Source organism: Bipolaris oryzae, assembly GCF_000523455.1.
Source record: "Bipolaris oryzae ATCC 44560 unplaced genomic scaffold scaffold_46, whole genome shotgun sequence".
In the NCBI taxonomy this organism is placed as follows: domain Eukaryota; kingdom Fungi; phylum Ascomycota; class Dothideomycetes; order Pleosporales; family Pleosporaceae; genus Bipolaris; species Bipolaris oryzae.
The window spans coordinates 47,772-66,241 of NW_006911322.1; the positions used below are offsets into that span (position 1 = coordinate 47,772).

The 18,470-nt window shown below is 50.9% G+C and overlaps 6 protein-coding genes across 6 annotated transcripts; 2 read left to right on the top strand and 4 right to left on the bottom strand.

Annotated features, from left to right (window-relative positions):
• Nucleotides 1-503: 503 nt before the first annotated feature.
• COCMIDRAFT_4341 (uncharacterized protein) lies at nucleotides 504-2,299 on the top strand (the record flags this gene model as incomplete). Its single annotated transcript, XM_007688682.1, has 5 exons — nucleotides 504-632; nucleotides 709-1,208; nucleotides 1,258-1,668; nucleotides 1,718-2,090; nucleotides 2,153-2,299. The coding sequence occupies 5 exons, from the start codon at nucleotides 504-506 to the stop codon at nucleotides 2,297-2,299; spliced, it is 1,560 nt and encodes a 519-aa protein (XP_007686872.1).
• Nucleotides 2,300-4,630: 2,331 nt separating this feature from the next.
• On the bottom strand, nucleotides 4,631-6,470 carry COCMIDRAFT_35796 (uncharacterized protein; the record flags this gene model as incomplete). The annotated part of the gene is made up of 3 exons (XM_007688704.1): nucleotides 4,631-6,199; nucleotides 6,252-6,389; nucleotides 6,438-6,470. The coding sequence occupies 3 exons, from the start codon at nucleotides 6,468-6,470 to the stop codon at nucleotides 4,631-4,633; spliced, it is 1,740 nt and encodes a 579-aa protein (XP_007686894.1).
• Nucleotides 6,471-7,122: 652 nt separating this feature from the next.
• COCMIDRAFT_92415 (uncharacterized protein) lies at nucleotides 7,123-7,954 on the top strand (the record flags this gene model as incomplete). The annotated part of the gene is made up of 3 exons (XM_007688717.1): nucleotides 7,123-7,155; nucleotides 7,242-7,750; nucleotides 7,804-7,954. 3 exons carry the CDS (start codon nucleotides 7,123-7,125, stop codon nucleotides 7,952-7,954), a joined length of 693 nt encoding a protein of 230 aa, XP_007686907.1.
• Nucleotides 7,955-8,501: 547 nt separating this feature from the next.
• COCMIDRAFT_46399 (uncharacterized protein) lies at nucleotides 8,502-10,021 on the bottom strand (the record flags this gene model as incomplete). The annotated part of the gene is made up of 2 exons (XM_007688711.1): nucleotides 8,502-9,804; nucleotides 9,888-10,021. Coding segments are annotated over 2 exons (1,437 nt in total), but the record flags the coding sequence as incomplete, so codon positions are not given.
• A 2,241-nt stretch (nucleotides 10,022-12,262) lies between these two features.
• COCMIDRAFT_25402 (uncharacterized protein) lies at nucleotides 12,263-12,662 on the bottom strand (the record flags this gene model as incomplete). The annotated part of the gene is made up of 2 exons (XM_007688693.1): nucleotides 12,263-12,369; nucleotides 12,446-12,662. The coding sequence occupies 2 exons, from the start codon at nucleotides 12,660-12,662 to the stop codon at nucleotides 12,263-12,265; spliced, it is 324 nt and encodes a 107-aa protein (XP_007686883.1).
• Nucleotides 12,663-14,632: 1,970 nt separating this feature from the next.
• On the bottom strand, nucleotides 14,633-18,305 carry COCMIDRAFT_92490 (uncharacterized protein; the record flags this gene model as incomplete). Its single annotated transcript, XM_007688718.1, has 2 exons — nucleotides 14,633-16,340; nucleotides 16,390-18,305. The coding sequence occupies 2 exons, from the start codon at nucleotides 18,303-18,305 to the stop codon at nucleotides 14,633-14,635; spliced, it is 3,624 nt and encodes a 1,207-aa protein (XP_007686908.1).
• Nucleotides 18,306-18,470: the final 165 nt, after the last annotated feature.

Genomic DNA, 18,470 nt, shown 5'->3' on the forward strand with positions numbered 1-18,470 from the left:
TCGTCCGGCCGACACGCGCAGTAAAGACAGACATATCGACACGAGCCTACAGTCTACGAACCTTGGCGGGTCAAGCCGGAGCTAGTCATTCCCATCCAAACGGACCGTCATTCGGGCCGGTTTGTGGAGGCAGAGCGGGTCTCGATAGGAGCTAGCTTGACCCTCCACCCTCGTCACCGACAATCACTGACTTTTTGATCATAGGCCAATATTCTCCAGACCAACTTGCGGCTCTAGTTCGTTCAGGGGAGCCGCCTCCCACCACCCGCTGGAGGAAAAAAATTGTCGGCCACTAGACCCTCCGTAGTAGTCTAACATGAGTAATTTCTGTCTAAGGATGCTGGATGTACAGTTCCTGTAATGGCTGACCGTCGCTTGCCGTCTTCCGCGGTGTAGTGTGTTCATCTTCCAGTGGTCATTAATACACCTGCGTCGTCCTAACCCAGCGTTACGGTTCGACATCCTCGTCTTTCAACGCGCCAAGTCCCCTTTGTTGTTACACCATGAAGACCGTTACTCCAACTTTGGTTGCCCTCATGGGCCTGTATGAGGAGGTTGGAGCTGCTGCTGCACGGCCCTTGGGGCTAAGGAAAGGTGTTTCAGTAACCATGGGCACCGATCCTTCGACTTGCGTGAGTTCAATCACCTTTTAACTACGTTGCCATCACAATGGGTCAAAGTCACAGTACCACTAACGCTATTCAACAGTGTGTAGCCCTGAAAAATGCTAACCTGACTCACATCTACATGCAAGATGATCAGCAGTACAAGGACCGGACGAATTCCTACTGGTCTGTCAGTGCTCAGCTGCAGCCAAAGTGCATCGTCCAGCCTGTCTCTACCGCAGAGGTGGCTACCGCCATCAAGGTCCTAGGTGCTGACCCAGGATGTACCTTTGCTACTCGAAGCGGTGGTCACACCACCTGGGCCGGCTCTAACAATATCAACAATGGAGTAACGATTGACCTTGGTCTAATGAACCAAACCACCTATGACGAAGCCAACAGCCTTGCAAAGATCCAGCCTGGCATCAGGTGGGGAGGCGTCTATGGAGCTCTTGAGCCCTATGGAGTCACTGTTGCTGGTGGTCGTGCCAGCACCGTCGGTGTTGCTGGATTTCTGACTGGAGGAGGTAACACCTTCTTCACTGCTGAGCGCGGTTGGGGCTGTGACCAAGTCAAAAACTACGAAGTTGTTCTTTCCAGCGGGTCAGTACACTCACCCCCTACACTTCGTATTTGAGTTAACCCGACATAGCGAGGTTGTAAATGCAAATGCCACAAGTCACTCCGATCTATTCCTTGCTCTCAAGGGCGGATCTTCCAACTTTGGTATCGTCACCCGCTTCGACATGGAGACCTTCAAGCAGGGTAACCTCTGGGGTGGTACCATGTCGTATTCGAAGAACTATACCCAGGCGCACATTGACGCCTACACCGCCTGGGTTGACAATGTTGAGAACTACCCTAAGGGCTCCAGCATCGTCTTCTGGAGCTACCTCCCAACTGTTCAAGATGTTGTTATTCTTGCTGCATATGAGGACACGGCCGGCAATGTGGCCCCTGCAGCATTCGACAAGTTTTTGGCTATCCCATCCCAGTCTTCCACCATGAGGCTGACTACCCAAAAGAGCCTCACTGACGAGCTTGAGCAAGCTACTGGGTACCGGTATGTTGAGAAACTGACCAACAAAAGGGTCTATACTGACTGCTTTAAGTGATATCTGGTTCACTATGAACTTCAAGAACGACCCCAAGATCTTCAAGCACATTGTCGATGGCCACGAGAAGTTTGTCAACGAGTGGAAGGCAACTACTTCTGACCCGGACTTCATCACGCAGTGCATGTTCCAGGCCATTCCTACTGTCTTTGCTAAGCACAGCGAAGAGCGAGGTGGTAACGTTCTCGGTGTTGAGCACATTGGTGCAAACTCCATCATGCTCTTGTTCGACATTGCTGTCAAGGGTGCTGAAACCGAGGTTGCTGCTCGTGCGCTACTGAGGAAATATACCGAAGAATTCCAGACGTTTGCCGCTAGCCAGGGAGGCGCGGTTGACTGGCAGTACCTCAACTATGCCGATTCTTACCAGGTACATAAAATCCCCTTTTCCAATATAATGACAAAAAACATTCAACTAACATCCATGAACAGAACCCACTTGCTGGCTTCGGCGCTGATAACGTTGCCAAGATCCGTGCGGCGGCAAAGAAGTACGATCCAGTTGGCATGTTCCAAACCCAGTCTCCCGGAGGCTTCAAGATTTCCAAGGTTAACGGAACACCTCGTCGCGAGCTGTAAGCGACAAGAAGCTCCAATTGGATTGAAATCTACCATCGTTGTCTATAATATAAAATAATATACGTAATTTTCTCGGAGAAAAAATCCCATACCCACACCGAAAATGTCCGGCCCGACAGCCGCATGAATCGGAACCTGCACTAAAAGCTACTACAGGCGCAGGGTTGATAAATTCAAGTAGCGATCGCCAGGTCTTAACAATCGGACTTGTATACCTGAAAAATGCCCTCACAACGATAACCCCCACACATCCTTGCTTCCGTCTCCCCTGCCAACAACAAAAGCAGCATCTTACGCGTCGCCCCCAACCCGCACTAACCCAAGAGAAGCTCCCATTCCCGTTCCCGGTTCCCCAGGGAGAGCAGAAAAACAAGAAGATCAAAGAAGAATCCCACCCGTCTTCAACCGTAACCCCCAAAAATCGCAATTCTAGCCTGATAGAAAAAAAATTCCGATAAAGACGCACATACCCGTACCCACCACCCCTCGCCCAAGTTTCCCCGCTTCTACACATCTACCCTCACCCTGCACATTCTCGCCTGGACTTCCCCCGCCCTAGCAAAGCGGGATTCCCGCCACACACACACTTACTTGCTTATATCTTTTGCAGATGTCCATCTCCGCTTTCGTACCGGGGGCGTGATACCGGATCAGTATCCGAGCCGTTATCCCGCTTGGAGTCTTCTCGCCAAAGCCCTATATCCATGCAAAGAGCCACTTAGTATAAGGCTGGACTTTCTTATTCCCCCTGAACCAAATGCACACGTGGCAGCTTTTTTAGAATGATGTTTCGGGTAGAGTTTAATGTAGACGGTGAGGCGTAGAGAGGTCGAGATATAGTAGTACACTAGTGAGCCCGCACATTTCCTGCGTTACCGTTCTGTATTGCCGTGAACAGCGGGATACGCTGGATATCGTGCTAAGCGAGCTGTGATGCAGGATGGACGGGATGGAAAATGGACAGGATACCTGGTGTAAGGAGAGGGTTTACAAGCCGGAGTGTATACCGAGAGATTACGCGTGCGGAAGCGGGGCCGCGAGATGGGAGTGTTCGCGCGGGGAAAACGACTGGTTTGGGGATTGCAGGGAAGTAAGGAGGCTGTGCTGTCTTGGTATTTTTTTTTCTTGGAAGAGGAGTGAAGGAAGATGGGAGGGGAGGGATGTTCTTTTGATGGAGGAAAATAGTACTGGGGGTAAGGACATTCACTATTTCAAAATAAAGGTGCTACTACTTGCGAAAAGCGGACTCCACTCCAAGGCAGTGAAAAGAAATCATTTCGTATGCGAAATTACTACGAAATAAATCATATCGCTCTACATAGTACTGGCGTACATGCACATCTCATCGGCGTTTCGCTGATTTGCTGCGTGTATTTTCTTATCCGGGTATTCCGCTCCACCAGGAAGTCAAGGGTCCCGTGTCATTGGCGAGAAACTCCATAACGGCTATCTTACACAGTAAGCGTACTGCAACGTCCAACCGTCAGCCACATACGACAGGATATGTAGGGGTGGTACTTGGCGGAGTAACAAAAGATAGATTGGTTGGTTTGGGATGGTAAAAAGCGTATGGATAATGTAGTAAATGTTTGGTAGATATTCTTACTTTGTTCTAACAGAGTTCTACTTTTCGGAGTCTTTGTAGGTGCCGAAGGAGGCATGAGACATTAAAGTCATCTTTGAGGTATTCTTAGGTTAATTTGGGAACATGTAGATGAGAATTGGAAGTCATAATAATAACAACTAAGTTAATTTTTCATTGGTTCTCAGGCGCGCCTATGTCATTGAGACATGATCGTAGCAATTCGCCAAAGAGGGATCAGGGATTGTAGATTTGTGGAGCTTACGCCCAGTATCGCCGGCGCGGCATACGTCTGAAGTCCGTGATTAAGATATTACCAATCTCTCTGTGACGTTCAAGCTTACGCGGTCTTTTTGGGAGTAGGAGGCTGAGGCGAAGCATGGCGAGTTTGAGTGTTGTGTAAAACATTATTCGGATACATATCTACAAATCTTGAAACTCAAAGATCGAACTTGAACAGATCGCTTAATAAAAGAAACTATTTAAGATATTTTACGAGTACTCATGGTCTAGAGCGCTCTGTGGTCAAGAAACTGAATAAGATCGCACGTGGCTCTTTTCGAAATCAAATCTTTACAGATCTTACAAACGATTAAAAACATACTTTCTAAGCAAAACATCGACATCGTCTAATCTTCATGAACATACCCAACATCCCCTTCCCCTAAAACACGCCATTTGTTTTGGCGGGCGATAATTATGGAATCCAATCTGATATCATTGTATTTACTGTACAAAAGAAATGGCCATTAAGACTGCCGTCCTTCATCTTGCCCACTTCTACCCTGTTCATCACCACCCTCCTCTTTCCACTTACTGCGTAGCCATTTCAGTTTGAACCAGTCGCTCAATGCATCTTGGCTTCTGTTTTCTGAGCTATATGCCCAACTCCTTCTTGCTCTTGAGGAATCGGGCAAGTCTGCATCTGATAAATCGCCATCATCTGGGTCGGGATGATAGAGTAGTGGCGAAGATGAAGCAGGGTCGGCCGGTCTCTTCCCTTGGGATACGCTTCTGGTCTGCCGGGTGAGGCCTTCAAACCAAGATCTCCGGCGCATCTGGTTGAGCCAAGCAGATTGCGCCTTGTTTCTTCGTGGAGGTAACGTGCCTGATCTTGGCCTATGATCAAGATCCACAGATCGGATTGCAGGTGAGGGTAAGGTCTCACGGTCGTTGAGCTCATCCCATATTTCGTGCGTTTCCTCGGAAATAGTCAAGCGTCGTCTTCGCGAAGGCTTGTGAGGACGTGTGTTGGCCTGGGCTGCGTGCAAGGCTGCAGTATCCAGTGACAATCGCTTCTTGGGGTTGGATAGGGGCCGAGCAGGACCAGCCAATGCTCGGGCTAGCAGTGGTGTTGTTTCGTCAATAGATTTACGTTTGGTGTGCGCAGAGAAGTAGCCACGATCTCCTCCAGCTTCCTCATCGGTGAGCATTGGTGATGCCGGATCGTCGAGAATATGGGTATGCGATATGCCGATACCAGGTTGAAGTGCCGTCTTAGGCATGGGAATCCTACCCACCTTGACTGCTACGGGTGACCTTGGTTCTTCCTCATTGTCCTCGAGACGCCAGCTCAAGCAGACAACACCTGCAAGAAGGACCACGGTACCGAGTGTGATCAGTCCAGCGTGAAGACTTGACAGTCGGTCACTTTGGTCAAAGTATATCAATCCGTCTATAATGGCAATAATGTTATAGACACAAAAGACCAAAGGATAGAGGACACTAGTGCTACACAACTTGAGTCCGCAGTGCATATAATAGAGTTGCGTCAGGGCGAATGCAACTAATCCAATTAGGATCATCCAAGACTGCCAGCGATCAAACTCATTGTGGCGGTCCACGATTGTGCGGACCAACAACTCAACAGCACTCTTGGCGACAAGTAGCGAATGCGCAGAGAGGATGCCACTGACGCATCCAAAGGCCATTCCTCGTATCAGGCGTAGTCTGGGAGTGGTGCGGGGATAGATGCGCTTGAGGACCCAGGTGGCGGTAACCAAGATCACTACAGCAACGCCCGTCATGCTCATCCAAATGAGAAAGTTGGTTCGTCCCAGTAAAACTAACAACTGGTCCAAATTATGCGACGGCTCGGCAATGGCGCCGAAGAGGGCTATCAGCAATGCGCCGACAGCGACGAGCAGTGTGCCGGCGAGCGAGTAGCGCGTAAAGGGCTCGCTCAGAATAATAGAGGCGCATATGGAGTTGAAGACGAGGCCAGAAGCCTGGAGGGTGGAGAGGACGGGGAGGGGAAGGGTGGTGATTTGGATGGTGCTGCCGACTATGTTTGCCACGAGGAACATGAGCATGCCCAACTGTCCGGGGTTAGCAAAGTGGTTGTATGTGTGCGGGGGAGAGGATGCGTGCCTGCCATCTCCGTCGCCTGTAGGGTGGTCGTCTTTCGTCATCGTCGTCCTTTTCCTCCTCGAGGAGATGCGACTTGCGCTGGAGTGTAAGGCCGACACTCTGGATGCTGGTCGAGGCGAGGCCGACGATTACTCCCAGCTACGGAGGGGTTAGTCAGCAGATCTAAATTTCTGGCGCAAGACTCACAGCAACGCTCGCGCCTGGCGACATTCCGACCATGACTGTATCTGTTGGCTGCTGTCGGTGACTGCACCTGTGTTACCTGGGGGTGTGGCGCATGCTGTGCGAGCGGAGGACGAGGAATGGGGGGCGAAGAACAACAGGAGAGTAGGAGAGCGCAGCGGGCGGTGGTAGCGTAGACGTGGACGTGGTCGCGAAACGTGACGCTGTCGAGTCGGTGAAGTTGGGGGTGGAGGGCTAGCCGGTGGGTGTGGCAGGGGTCAGCCGACTTGATGATGTATGTAGAGAAGTGGGTTAGGAAGCTGGCGCGACGAGGCGTGTGTGTGTGTGCACCGAATGACAGCTGGGCAAAGAAACAAACGCAGAAAGTGACAAATAAGAAATGCGTGCTGGCGCGACATGGGACTGGTTCGAACGCGCGACGGCGTCGCAGTCAGTGGGAGACACGCTGTGGCTGCGCGTGTGGCTGCCGTGGCTAGTGTAGTGTGGCTAGTGTAGCCAGTGTGGCTAGTGGGGGCGGGCAGCATCTGGGGCTGCTATCGCCAATTGGTGGGCCCAGCGCATGCACCTCAAGCAGCTTGTCCAAGCTCCGTCACTGCCCATACCGCCCGACGACTCCAACTCCATCGCCAAATCCCACGCCCACATACCCCTCCACCACCACCGACAAACCCCCACCGCCGTCGCCATCATGTCGCAAGTCCACGCCCTCTCCGACGACCAGGTATGATGCCCGCCGCAGCTCCAGGCAGCTCCAGAGCTCCCCACCTACGTCAACACCACTCCATGCTAACAAGCCTCCCATGGCAGGTCGCCGGCGAGCTCAAGAAGATGACGGCCTTTATCCGTCAGGAGGCCATGGAAAAGGCAAACGAGATCCGTCTCAAGGCCGACGAGGAGTTCGCCATTGAAAAGTCCAAGCTGGTGCGCCAGGAGCAGGCCTCCATCGACGCCTCGTACGAGAAGAAGTTCAAGCAGGCCAGCATGTCGCAGCAAATCACCCGCTCCACCGTCTCCAATAAGAGCCGATTACGCATTCTGTCCGCCCGCCAGGAGCTGCTCAACCGCCTGTTCGAGGACGCCGAAAAGAAGCTGGGCGATATTTCCAAGGACAAGAACAAGTACCAGTCTATCCTGAAGAACCTCATTCTCGAGGGCGCGTATGCCCTGAACGAGGACAAGCTGCAGGTCAAGGTGCGCAAGGCAGACATTGATCTGACCAAGAAGGCTATCGAAGAGGCTCAGACCGAGTTCAAGAAGAATCTGAGCAAGGACGTTGCCATTACCATTGATGAGAGCGACCCGCTGCCCGAGGGATCGTAAGTTGACATGTCCGATTCATCCGGACTCATGACTAATTCTGTCTAAACAGCGCTGGCGGCGCCATTATTGTCGGCACAAATGGCAAGATCGACATCAACAACACCTTCCAAGAACGATTGAAGCTCCTCGAGTCCCAGGCACTGCCATCTATCAGGGTCACGCTCTTTGGCGAGAACGAGAACAGAAAGTTCCACGACTAAGTTCCTTTTGCACGGCGACCCGGGGGATTTTAATCATCATGACCATGGCATTTCCTCATCCATATAATGTCGGAATACAGGGAACATGTGCGTTTGTACCACGCACTTGGCACACAAGTGACATTTTTTGCCGAGTAAACTCTACACACGTGGAGAAAGAGAGGAAGAGGTGTTCTGTACATTACTCCAAGCAAGATATAGCGAGTCAACTTTGCACATTTACCGTATATGCGGTAGTTCAGAGCATCGTCTCTGGATATTGCTTACTATTTATCTGATTATCGTTACAAATCATCGAACTATGTCGTTAAATCGTATACATGCAGAAAAGAAAAGGGGTATATGTACGTTCATCATCAAGTCCCATCAGTACTTGTCGCCGCCCAAAAATACTGTACCAAAACCTCAGTCGCAAAGATGCCCGTCAATATCAATTTCTTAACGGCCAATCTGTCGTGTCACCATTCCATCCCCTTTCCACTCTCTCCCCATCTCTTAATCCCACATTCTCCTCTTCGTCCTGCTTTTGCTCATAGTATCCGCCATACCCTCCACCCGTGTAATAATACTCCGGCCCATAATCCTCCAAATACGCATCCAACGACATCGAAGAAAAGCTCGACACCGCAAGTCCCGAAGAACTACTTCCTGTCCCGCTATACTGCCCCGCCGCGTTCGGAACCGCCAGTGTCGGGCGATGAACCGATGTATCGCTCGCATCATTCACTGGCACCTCTTCCATTGGACTGGGAGTAGGAACCGGTTTCCGGAGTATACTGCTGTTCCTCCTCCCCACGTCTCTATTTCCACCACCAAAACTCCGTTTCCGATGCGCGTACCGCCCCAACACGGGCGATTCCACGTCGACCTCCCCAGGCTCCCTCATCTCAGCCACAGAACGCAAACTTGACCCGCTGATTCTTCTCCCTCTTGCCCGGTTCGATGAATGGCTATGACACAGCGCCGGCGTCACCATCGGCGTATGTGCATCTTCCCTCCCAACCATTGCGGGAGTTTCAGGGTAATTGTCGTACAGGTCTGACGGGTCGTCCCAGGGGTATTCTTCGGTGCCCCGCGTGTAATGATGGGTTAGTGGTAAGGTGGCGCTGTCTGAAGGACCTTGTTGGAAGGAGAAGCGCGGGATGAAGCCGGGGGAGGAGGGGGGTTGGCTTCCTTCGAGGGTTCTTTTGCGGTGGCGCCGGAGGAGGAAGAAAGATAGGAGGAGGATGGAGAGGGAGAGGAGACCTAGGGGGAGGGCGAGGCCTAGAGCAAGTTTTTGGCGAGAGGTGAGGCCCGAGGGGGTGGGTGGTGGTGCGGGGGGCTCGGAGCGTGTGCTGGTTGGGGTTGGGGTTGCGGAGGAGGAAGATGGAGTCGAGATTGTTGGTATTGATGAGGAGGAGAAGGTTGAACTAGAGGTAGACGAGGTCGAAGTCGAAGTCGATGAGGAGGACCGCTCTGACGAAGATGAGGATGGTCGAATCGTAGGCTGGCTCGACATTGTAACCGTACTTGTCCCACTCCCGCTCTCCAACATGGACGATGGAAACGCCGTCGCAGTCGTCTTCGTCACCCACCCGTCCGTCTCCGTAACTACACTCTGCTCCGTCCTCGTCACAGAAGCCGGTACACTGGTTGGCACACTCCCACTCTCCGGCGGTGCCGCCGTCACAGGCCCAAACACATCAATAAGATAACTCTGCACCTCGACCGGCAACTCACGAAACCATTGTGGTCGATTACCGTCCAGGAACTCGGTCCAGAGTATACTTGATACAGCGGGTACGTTTGTAGCAGCGACTTGGCGGAGTGATTGGGGAAGGGCGGTGATGAGAATGTTGACGAACTCGATACTACTCGTCATGTTAGCAGCCATTCACATTGGAAACATAAAATCTTGATGTTTCAATGTGAGGAATAGAGAGGGTGTTCTTACGCATCAATACCTTGTCTCCCTTGCAATCGTGGTGCAGCCGTGATACCAGGCGGCGCTGGCACCACGGCTCCATCTACGACTCCATTTCCAACAACAACAAGAAGAGGATAGAACCATCTTCGTAGCGAGCGCATGTATGAGATGTAGCGAATGTCGTATCGCACACGAAAAGGAGAAAACGAAAAAGACGAAGAAAAGAAAATCCAACTAGTTGTTCATACCCAATCTTTGTTTCACCAATTCACCTCATGTGTATAACTGTAAAGACGAAAGGGTGCAAAAAAGATCAGAAAGCAAATATTTTGCGTACCCCAACAAACTATTTCAAACCCTTTCTCCCCTCCGAAGCCCCAATCTCATCCTCGACCATCTTTCTTTTTTTAGTCCGACCCAAGCCTCCCCTCTCCAGGCACACACTGATGCGATTCGTCCCAACACTAAAGGGCTGTGGCGAAACCTGGCTTCATACTCACGTAAACTTGGTCAACACAGCCCCCCCGGCAAGCTTGATCGCCCCCGCCACAACGCCACCCTCTCCACATAAGAATATACTACGTACTCTACCTGCGCATGTCGGCAGCAAAAGTCCTAGCTAATTATCCGACAGACACGTAACTGGCTCTTTCCAGTGATATACCGAGTATCCCTGGTATTATACTTACGTGGTGGGACGAAAGGTAGTCGTAGTGGGGCTGCGGTGGCGATGGGGTGGGGCTAGGCCCGATGCAGTAATTGGATCGGGTGGATGTAGTGTACATAGCCACGTTAGCTAGCTATGATAGCTACGCATTAGTAGTATGTAGCGCTCTAAGGCTAAGGCTTGAGGTATTAGCGATGCGCTTGGGGAGATAAGAGTAAGGCCGACTTCCTGAGTATGAGTGGTATTGGAATTAACGACATACTTTTGTAAGGACCTGTACTTGGGATAAGGAAAGCTTGTAGGGGAGTTAAGAGCGTTACCTACGATGAAAGTTGTATATGGACCTGGTGGTAAGTCTTTTGTCGCACCTTCTCATGTTGCGCAACTTCAAATATATTAGAGATGTTGATACAATGGCTCCAAGTGGGATATCAAGTAGACTTATTTGGTTAACTTAATGCGCACGAAGGTCGGTATTACGTATTGTTCACTTAGAAAAAAAATACCCATAACACCCCCCTTCTTAAGTTCTCTTGCTGAACAGATTTATCACTACTCTTCCTTACTCCACGTCTTTGATCGCCACTTCCGACTCCTCTCCCTCCTCTTCTTCCGTTTTTCAATTGCTCGAACCTCTCGGTCTACCCAATACGGAGTCAGACATGTTGAAATTTGTTTTAAGATAGCGAGCGTGTCTTGATCCCACTGTCGGTCAGCAAACCCTTTGACAGCCAGCAGAAGCGAAGCTCTTAAGCTGAAATTTTTGCGTCGTTCCCGGCACAGTGGAACCGATTAAAGGTACGTCCAAGCAAAAGTAGTAGTTCGCGGAGAGAACCAGCCCAGAACTCAAAGACTTCGTTTGCCACCTGATAAATGTCGAAAACACCTGAGAGAAGTACTGGGAAATGTACGTTTAGAGCGCGTAAGACACTGAGCTCGTTGATCATTCCATGGCCTACAAACACTATTTTTCGAGCTAAGGGGATTAAGGATCGAACGCGGTCTGTTATATCCGATGGACGGATGTCGATTGTCTTCCCGAAAGATCAACTCTTCAAAAGCGTTTCTAAGGTACGAGGGATATCCTGTGGTGAAGTTGTAAGTCGATATAACCTTGTCTGGCGAGAATTTGTTAATTTCCCTCGTATCGAGAATGGCGAGGCCAACTTGGGAATCACTCTTCTGAAAAAACCCATTTTCAATGCTGTTGATGCCTCCGAAGTCAATGACAATGAGAATGATATCCGATAGGCTAGCTGACCTGGAAGAAGAGCATTTTAGCTGAAAGATCTTGTGGACATGTAGTTCTTTCTTTGTAATCCTTAGTTCTATATGAGGCATGATCCTATTTTTTGTTTTATTTGTCGGCGTAAGAGCTGTATGCTAGGCTTGTTAGTCCTGCTATTTGGTCGTTGGCGGCGGCTCAGTCGACATCACTGATGATTCACATGCAAGGGCAGCCATTTGATGTAACGAAAATTTCTTTTGTGCATCAGTTTTCTAGCTTTCTGTATCTATCCAAGCGAGTGACAAAACTCCAAGATAACAAACCATTCCTTCTAACAACCTCAATGATGTAATGAGCGACGATGAGTTAGACATGGTAGAGTCAACAGCATCTTGTTGCAACCATTCCGCAGAGACCAGAATCGCAAACCACCAATATTCAGCGCAGAGAAGCTTCCTCGGATGAATTCCGACCAATGACCCCTGTCCCTAATTTCGCGGTGTCCAACTAACAGTAGACCTGGTAGGAGTAGCGGAAAGAGATATCCCAGCATCGATCAATGATACCCAAGTTTGCAGCATCGCCATCACAGTTGTTTCCAGTGAAAACTCGAACTATTGTTAATGTTTGTTAGCACATCCGTTCCTTTTTGGTTTCTTTTCTCAACAAAGAGAATACATAATTACATACTTTCGCAGCCGGGTTGCTTCCACCACAGTCGGAGACCTTGGCCCGGGAGACCTCTGCACACTCCATCGGAAACGAGGTAGTCTTTTTGTCCACCGTTGCATCCGGTACTACTGAAGGTGGCGAAGGAGACGGCTTGCTCGTATTTGCCGGCGACGGCGGGGGCAGCCTGGGTGGCGAGAAGGCCGGCAATAGAAAGAATAGATGTGCTGAGCTTCATGGCGCTGGTGCTGGGAGACTGGGAGTCTGAAGTGGACAGAGCTTGGTGGATTGGTGGATGCTGTAGCGGTAGATGATGGTCTATCAGTTGAGATGAAGATGGGGAGGCTTTATATCCGCTGAGTCTCCAGCTCTAATGTATGGAGTCTGCTAGCACTATTGTTTTCTATCACCATATTCCCTTTTTGTGAGACTTGTCTTCTCCAATACAGGCAAAGTGCTGATGTGCTGCATCTCCTGAGGGTTCAGCTACACACTGAAGATGTATACACCATGACACTTAGATGGTATCTAACATATTTTGAGCTAGTTCGGAGACCAAAGTGGGTTGACACGAGAGATGACCGTTAGCACCTACCTCAAAGGTCTCTTGCTCGAGCAGTGGTCTGACGTTACCTTCATGGGATCTACATCTGTGGTAACAATCCGAGAATCCTCTGGTAGTGCTAATCGACAGCTCTACCCAAATCTTAGTTTGAAGGATTCAATATTGTACGATTATGGGTCCATACAACACTACGTGAATTGCAATTAACTAACCGAAAGTATCGTTAGAATACTCTTGTCGCGCTTCAGCCCATCCAAAGACTACAAGCAAAGACCTTGGCATTATACAGATCTTAGTAATACCGAGAGGTAGTGTAACCCTGAACTTGCAATACATGGCGTGATGTACCGTTACATGCAACGTTGATACCGCTGCATGTTGAGAATGACGGGCTTAACGGGCTGATGCACGCGACGGTCCGATGCACGCTTATCCTACCAAGACAACAGCTAGTCTCCTACTGTAACAAGTACCAACTCCACTACCATAACTCCATGTTACGAGTAACAAGAGATGAATCTCTCCTTAGCATGCATCGCATAGTAGGAGAGCGTCAGGCGCACATGTCAAAACCTAATAATTACCATGGAGTAGCAATCACGTGACGTAGCCTCTCTCTCTCAGCAATCTAAACTCCATCACCCTGCATATAGCCAACCTCCACCCTTACATAGCCAGTACAGCCACCACGGCACCACCCGAAGCCAAGCCCATGCACCCAGCCGTTGTCACGCGCTCCTTCAGCCGCCATCTACATCACCGCCCAATCCCGCACCTGTCAGCTGCCAAACCCTCTTCAGCCCTCAGCTCTCAGCCCACAGCTGAGCTCCACCGCCTCCCCCATTCTCGTTGCCAGCTTTCCAGAGAACAAAAAAAAGAGTCTTGTCGCTCATTAAAATATGGATGCGTGTGATGTGTATCTGATGGTTCAACTAGTCGCACTGGAATGGCTTTGAAGACCAAGAAGTACTTGCTCGCCGTTGGAATGCAGAGCGGTGCGAGACGGCACGGCGCCACCCCGCTCGGTTTCCCGCGTCGTGACCTGGCTAATTTACCCGATGTATGCACTACTCAGGATTAAAGTGGCATGTAGCCAGTTCGCACTCGCACGTGAGGTTGTTGGTCCGGGTAAGGAATGCAGTCGGGTAATCAAGGTTCCGAGTCGTAGAAGTGGGGCGCGAACAACGATGCGTGTGTGGCGGTGCTAGAAGGGAACAGGAGTGGCGAGTGTCGGTTGGGAAGCGAAAGGGGCAAGGGAGAAGCGATGGTATGACGATTTCTGTGTGTTGTGTGTGTGTGCTATGAATAGATAGGTGTGAGAGGGATTGTGATTGGGTGGATGTATTTTAGGGTAGTAAGAAACGCGCGCGCGTGTAAGATGTGTGGTACATCAGCAGTGTAGAGTAGCCTTTTGTATAACGCTTCGACTGGTCAATTATAGATTTAGTCTACACAAGAGAAACAGCAAGTAATCATGTACGATACCATAATACTAGTATTTCCCCCATGGATACTACACTGCCCCCAATCCTCAAACACTCATATCCATACTCGTACAATTCATACACCCGTCACATCAACCCCCCCCCCCCCCATCTCCATTTGCCCCTCTAACCAAAATTTTCTCGAGGAAAAGAAAGGCTCTACACCCTCACCCTGGCAGCGCTCTCGTTCCGCTCAAGCGCCATACCAAATCCAAAGTCCTTCCTCCGTTTATTCCCCTTGCGATCACCATACTGCTCGTCAAACTTCTTGATCGCATTCAGACTGCTCATGTCCTCGCTGATGCTGGCGCTGATTTCCTGCAGCGCCTTATCAAAGTGACGGGCATGCAGTGTGCGTTTTTCAGGGAAATCATAGACTTGGCCGCGGACGAGATGTGGGGGCTTAGATGACGACGACGAAGCGGATGTAGAGTCAGTCTTTTCGGGTTCAGATTCTGTGCTGTCGTCGTTTTGTTCTAAAGCGGCTTTTGCGGCGGCCAGTGCGGCCTGTTCATTTTCTTCCTTGACACAGGCGAGAGCTGCTGAGACGGCAATGTTTTTGAGGTCGCTTCCACTATAGAAAGGTGTGCGCTTTGCAATGTCGTCTAGATCGACAGACTCATCTAGTTGCTCACCCCTGAGATGGATGCGTAAGATTTCTTTGCGGTCGGCTTGCGTAGGTAAATCGACCAGTAGGCGGCGAGGCAGGCGACGGATGACGGCATCATCCAGGTCAAAAGGCCGGTTTGTAGCTACCATGACGAACACGGAGAGATCGTTGAGGCCATCCCATTCTTTCAGAAATTGGTTGAGAACATCGCGGTGGGACGCCCGTTCGCGCATTGCATCTCTTGATGCGAATACAGCGTCTGCTTCGTCGAGGAACACAATGCATGGCGACAGTTTGCGCGCCAGCGAGAAGATGGCAGCAACGTTCTTCTCGCCCTCACCAACGTACTTGTCCATGATCTGACTTCCAGACACTTCAAGTACCGAACTGCCACTCTCCTTTGCCACCGCTTTGGCAAGAAGTGTCTTGCCAGTACCTGGAGGTCCGTACAGCAGCGCACCTGAAATCTTCTCGGTCGCTAGAATACCGTAGCTGAATGCTTCAGGCCGGAGCAACGACAGAGAAGTAATTGTGCGTATCGAGTCTACTGTCTCCGTTGGTACGTGAACCTGCTCGAATGTCGTCTTGATTTGATCGGGGTCTGCGATGCCAGGCATAAGTCGCTTCTCATGCTTGTTGGCAGTAGCCGCTATTTTTTGTAGATTGTGTTGACGCTGCATGGCCCTTTCATCCACACGTTTCCGTGCAGGGTCAGGCTCAACCTTTGCTTCCATATTGTTCAGCGTATTCTTGGATCGCTTTGATATCTCGGCCACTTTTTCGAAAAAGGTATACTTGACAGTGTCACTGGATTTCAGCAAGCCTATGGCCAGGGCTACGTGCGCCCAGCTCAACTGGCTTGGCGCATTTCCAGACGTCTGTGCCGGACTCGAAACTAGCAAACCCAGAGCTGTCAGGGCCACCCTGTGCACTTCATCGTAAGTCAGAACCCGATTAAAGTGCGATTCCAAAAATATGGGCGCCCAGTTGTGGAAGCCCAACATGCTCTGGTCCATGTCAGAGATGCCAGCAGCGGCAGACGGATCCAAAGACCGAAGCATATCTTGAATGTGATGAAGGTTTATATCTCGGAATTTGCTCTTTTCATGTGACGAAATATCTGCCGAGGACGCCATACTGGCCCCGAGAGATGCAATGGCCTCGTCGAAGTTTGGCGTGGCACTACCAGATTCGGCTGCCACGACAATAGTTCTGAAGAAACTACTTTCGCCCTCATTCTGAAGACCACGGACGCCGCTGTGTTCTGTTAGCTTCATCGCCAAGATAAAAAAATCAGTTTCCTCACCTGGCGTTCAGTTCGGGCGTGAGGTCGCGTGAACAAGTACTTCCTACGATCATAATGCTCTCACCAGCAATCCGTCGCTTGCGAACAATTTCCTCAAGTCGCTGAATAATACGACCGCCATAGTGAGTGGCGTTCAGCTCCTTAAAGTCCTTTACAAGTATGATTTTGGTCTTTGCTGGAACGTTGGGCTTCTCCGAGGCCTGACCAACTTTCACTGTTAAGTTGATGTCTGCTCTGGCACCAGCTGGCAATGTCGAGTTCAGATCAAGTTCTGCGCTTTCCTGGCCCAAAGAATAGTCAAAGAAGGCCGGGCTCTTGGAGGGTTTTTGTTGTTGATTAGCAGGACGGACACGGTAAAGAGCTTCATTACCGGTGATTCCTCGACTTTGCTTGATGTGGTCCGCATCAATCAAAGCTTCTAGAAGAGCGGCCAGCTTGAGATCTTCTAATTGCATCTCAGCGTGATTTTGATTACGTCCGGGATCTTCGTTTGAAGCAGCAGTAGATGGTCCAAATGGATGTCCCGAGCCAAGTTGCAGGCCTTGTAGATTCTGAGTCATGGCACGCAAAGCTGGTGTAAGGGCAATGATGGAGAGCGGTATAGCACGAGGACGCATTGCGTTCGGATCCGACTGTTCGATAGATGAGGCTTGCGACCACTCTGCTTCGTCTTCGGCACCAGCTTCCTGCACGTCTGCCACGAAGCCGTTTATGTCTGCATTCAGCCGATAAGTTTCATAGCCCAGCGCCCTGATCGAATGTGGAGATGGCTCTGCTCCTTCACCCAAGTAGTCGGCGGCGAGCTGAGCAAGATCTTGAGCATTCAACAAGAGGACGTCAGCGCCCGTTTCAACAGCCCAAGACAAGACGCATGCATCGATGGATGCCTCATGCTCAGGCACAGGTGAATGAAGGATTAGATTTGTCTTGGCAGCAGGGAAAGAGTCGCTAGCTGCTGGCTGTAATGCAGAGAGAGATGCAGCCATGGTGGCGCGAATTTCGGCAACTACTAAGGAGGATAGATGTTTGGAAGTGCCCATCTGCCTGGTCCTGGCGACTTCTCGTTTCCTCGCAGCTATCTCAAGTTTGGCACTCTGTTTTCTCATGGCTTCAATCTTTTTGCGAGGGTCCATGTCGGGATCGTTTTGCAGCTTATCCAACTTTGCCCAGGCCTCGGTGAAAGTACCGTCTTCCGTGATTGCGGCAGCAGGTACATCGCCGGGGCGTCCGGCTTCTGTGCTCGCCACTGCCACATCATGCTTTGACTGTGACGCTGAATTTTCTGCCTGATCCCCCGGTGCCAATATCTCCTCGAGGTACTTGTTGACCCTGTGCTTCTCGTTGTCGTCCAATCGCCGACTCCACAGGCCACGTACTAATCGCGAGAGGAGCTGGACTGGGTCTGATTCGGGCTGAGCCGGCACTACACATGCAGCCTGCTCTCCGGATTCAGCGTGTGTGACTGAGACGGAAAGAATTGTAGGTGGTTGTGGGTCTCCAGGTAGGTCCTCCCGCCGTATCACCCTCCTCCTTAGGAACCAGTCTGGTATGTGCACGGGCGGCAGCCCCTGAGCCTTTTTGCCTCGCTGTTGGCGTCGCAGGGCAGCAGAGTACCTGCGCGATGTCTCTCGTGACCGCTGAAGTTTTTGTGCTAGTATGTCGGGATCTTCTACGGCTACGGCGCCGTCTGCTGTGTCTTCGGTGGCGGTTGATGCCTTGTCTCGGTCCGCTGAATCAACGCCATGCTGATCTATGGGTGTGCCATTGGGAGCTGGTGGGGGATTTGCTGCTTGCGCGAGGGGGCGTGCAGTGTGGAAAGGCCGTAGTCGTGGTATGGATGGGTAGCGTCGACCGCGGATAAAGCGCGCTGGAGGTCTTTTCGTGGACGCTCGCAGTGCTGACCGAATCACGTACATCCGGACGTCGAAAGCACTCCCGGATATGAAGAGAGAGGAGGCCACAGGAATTGATGGCCTTTGAGCGAGGGTTGAGCACTGGGCTGGGTATGATGGCAATTTCGTCAACTTTCTTCATTGTCTGAACAAGGGTCCAAGCCAAGACATGCGGCTGCACCCGCCCTA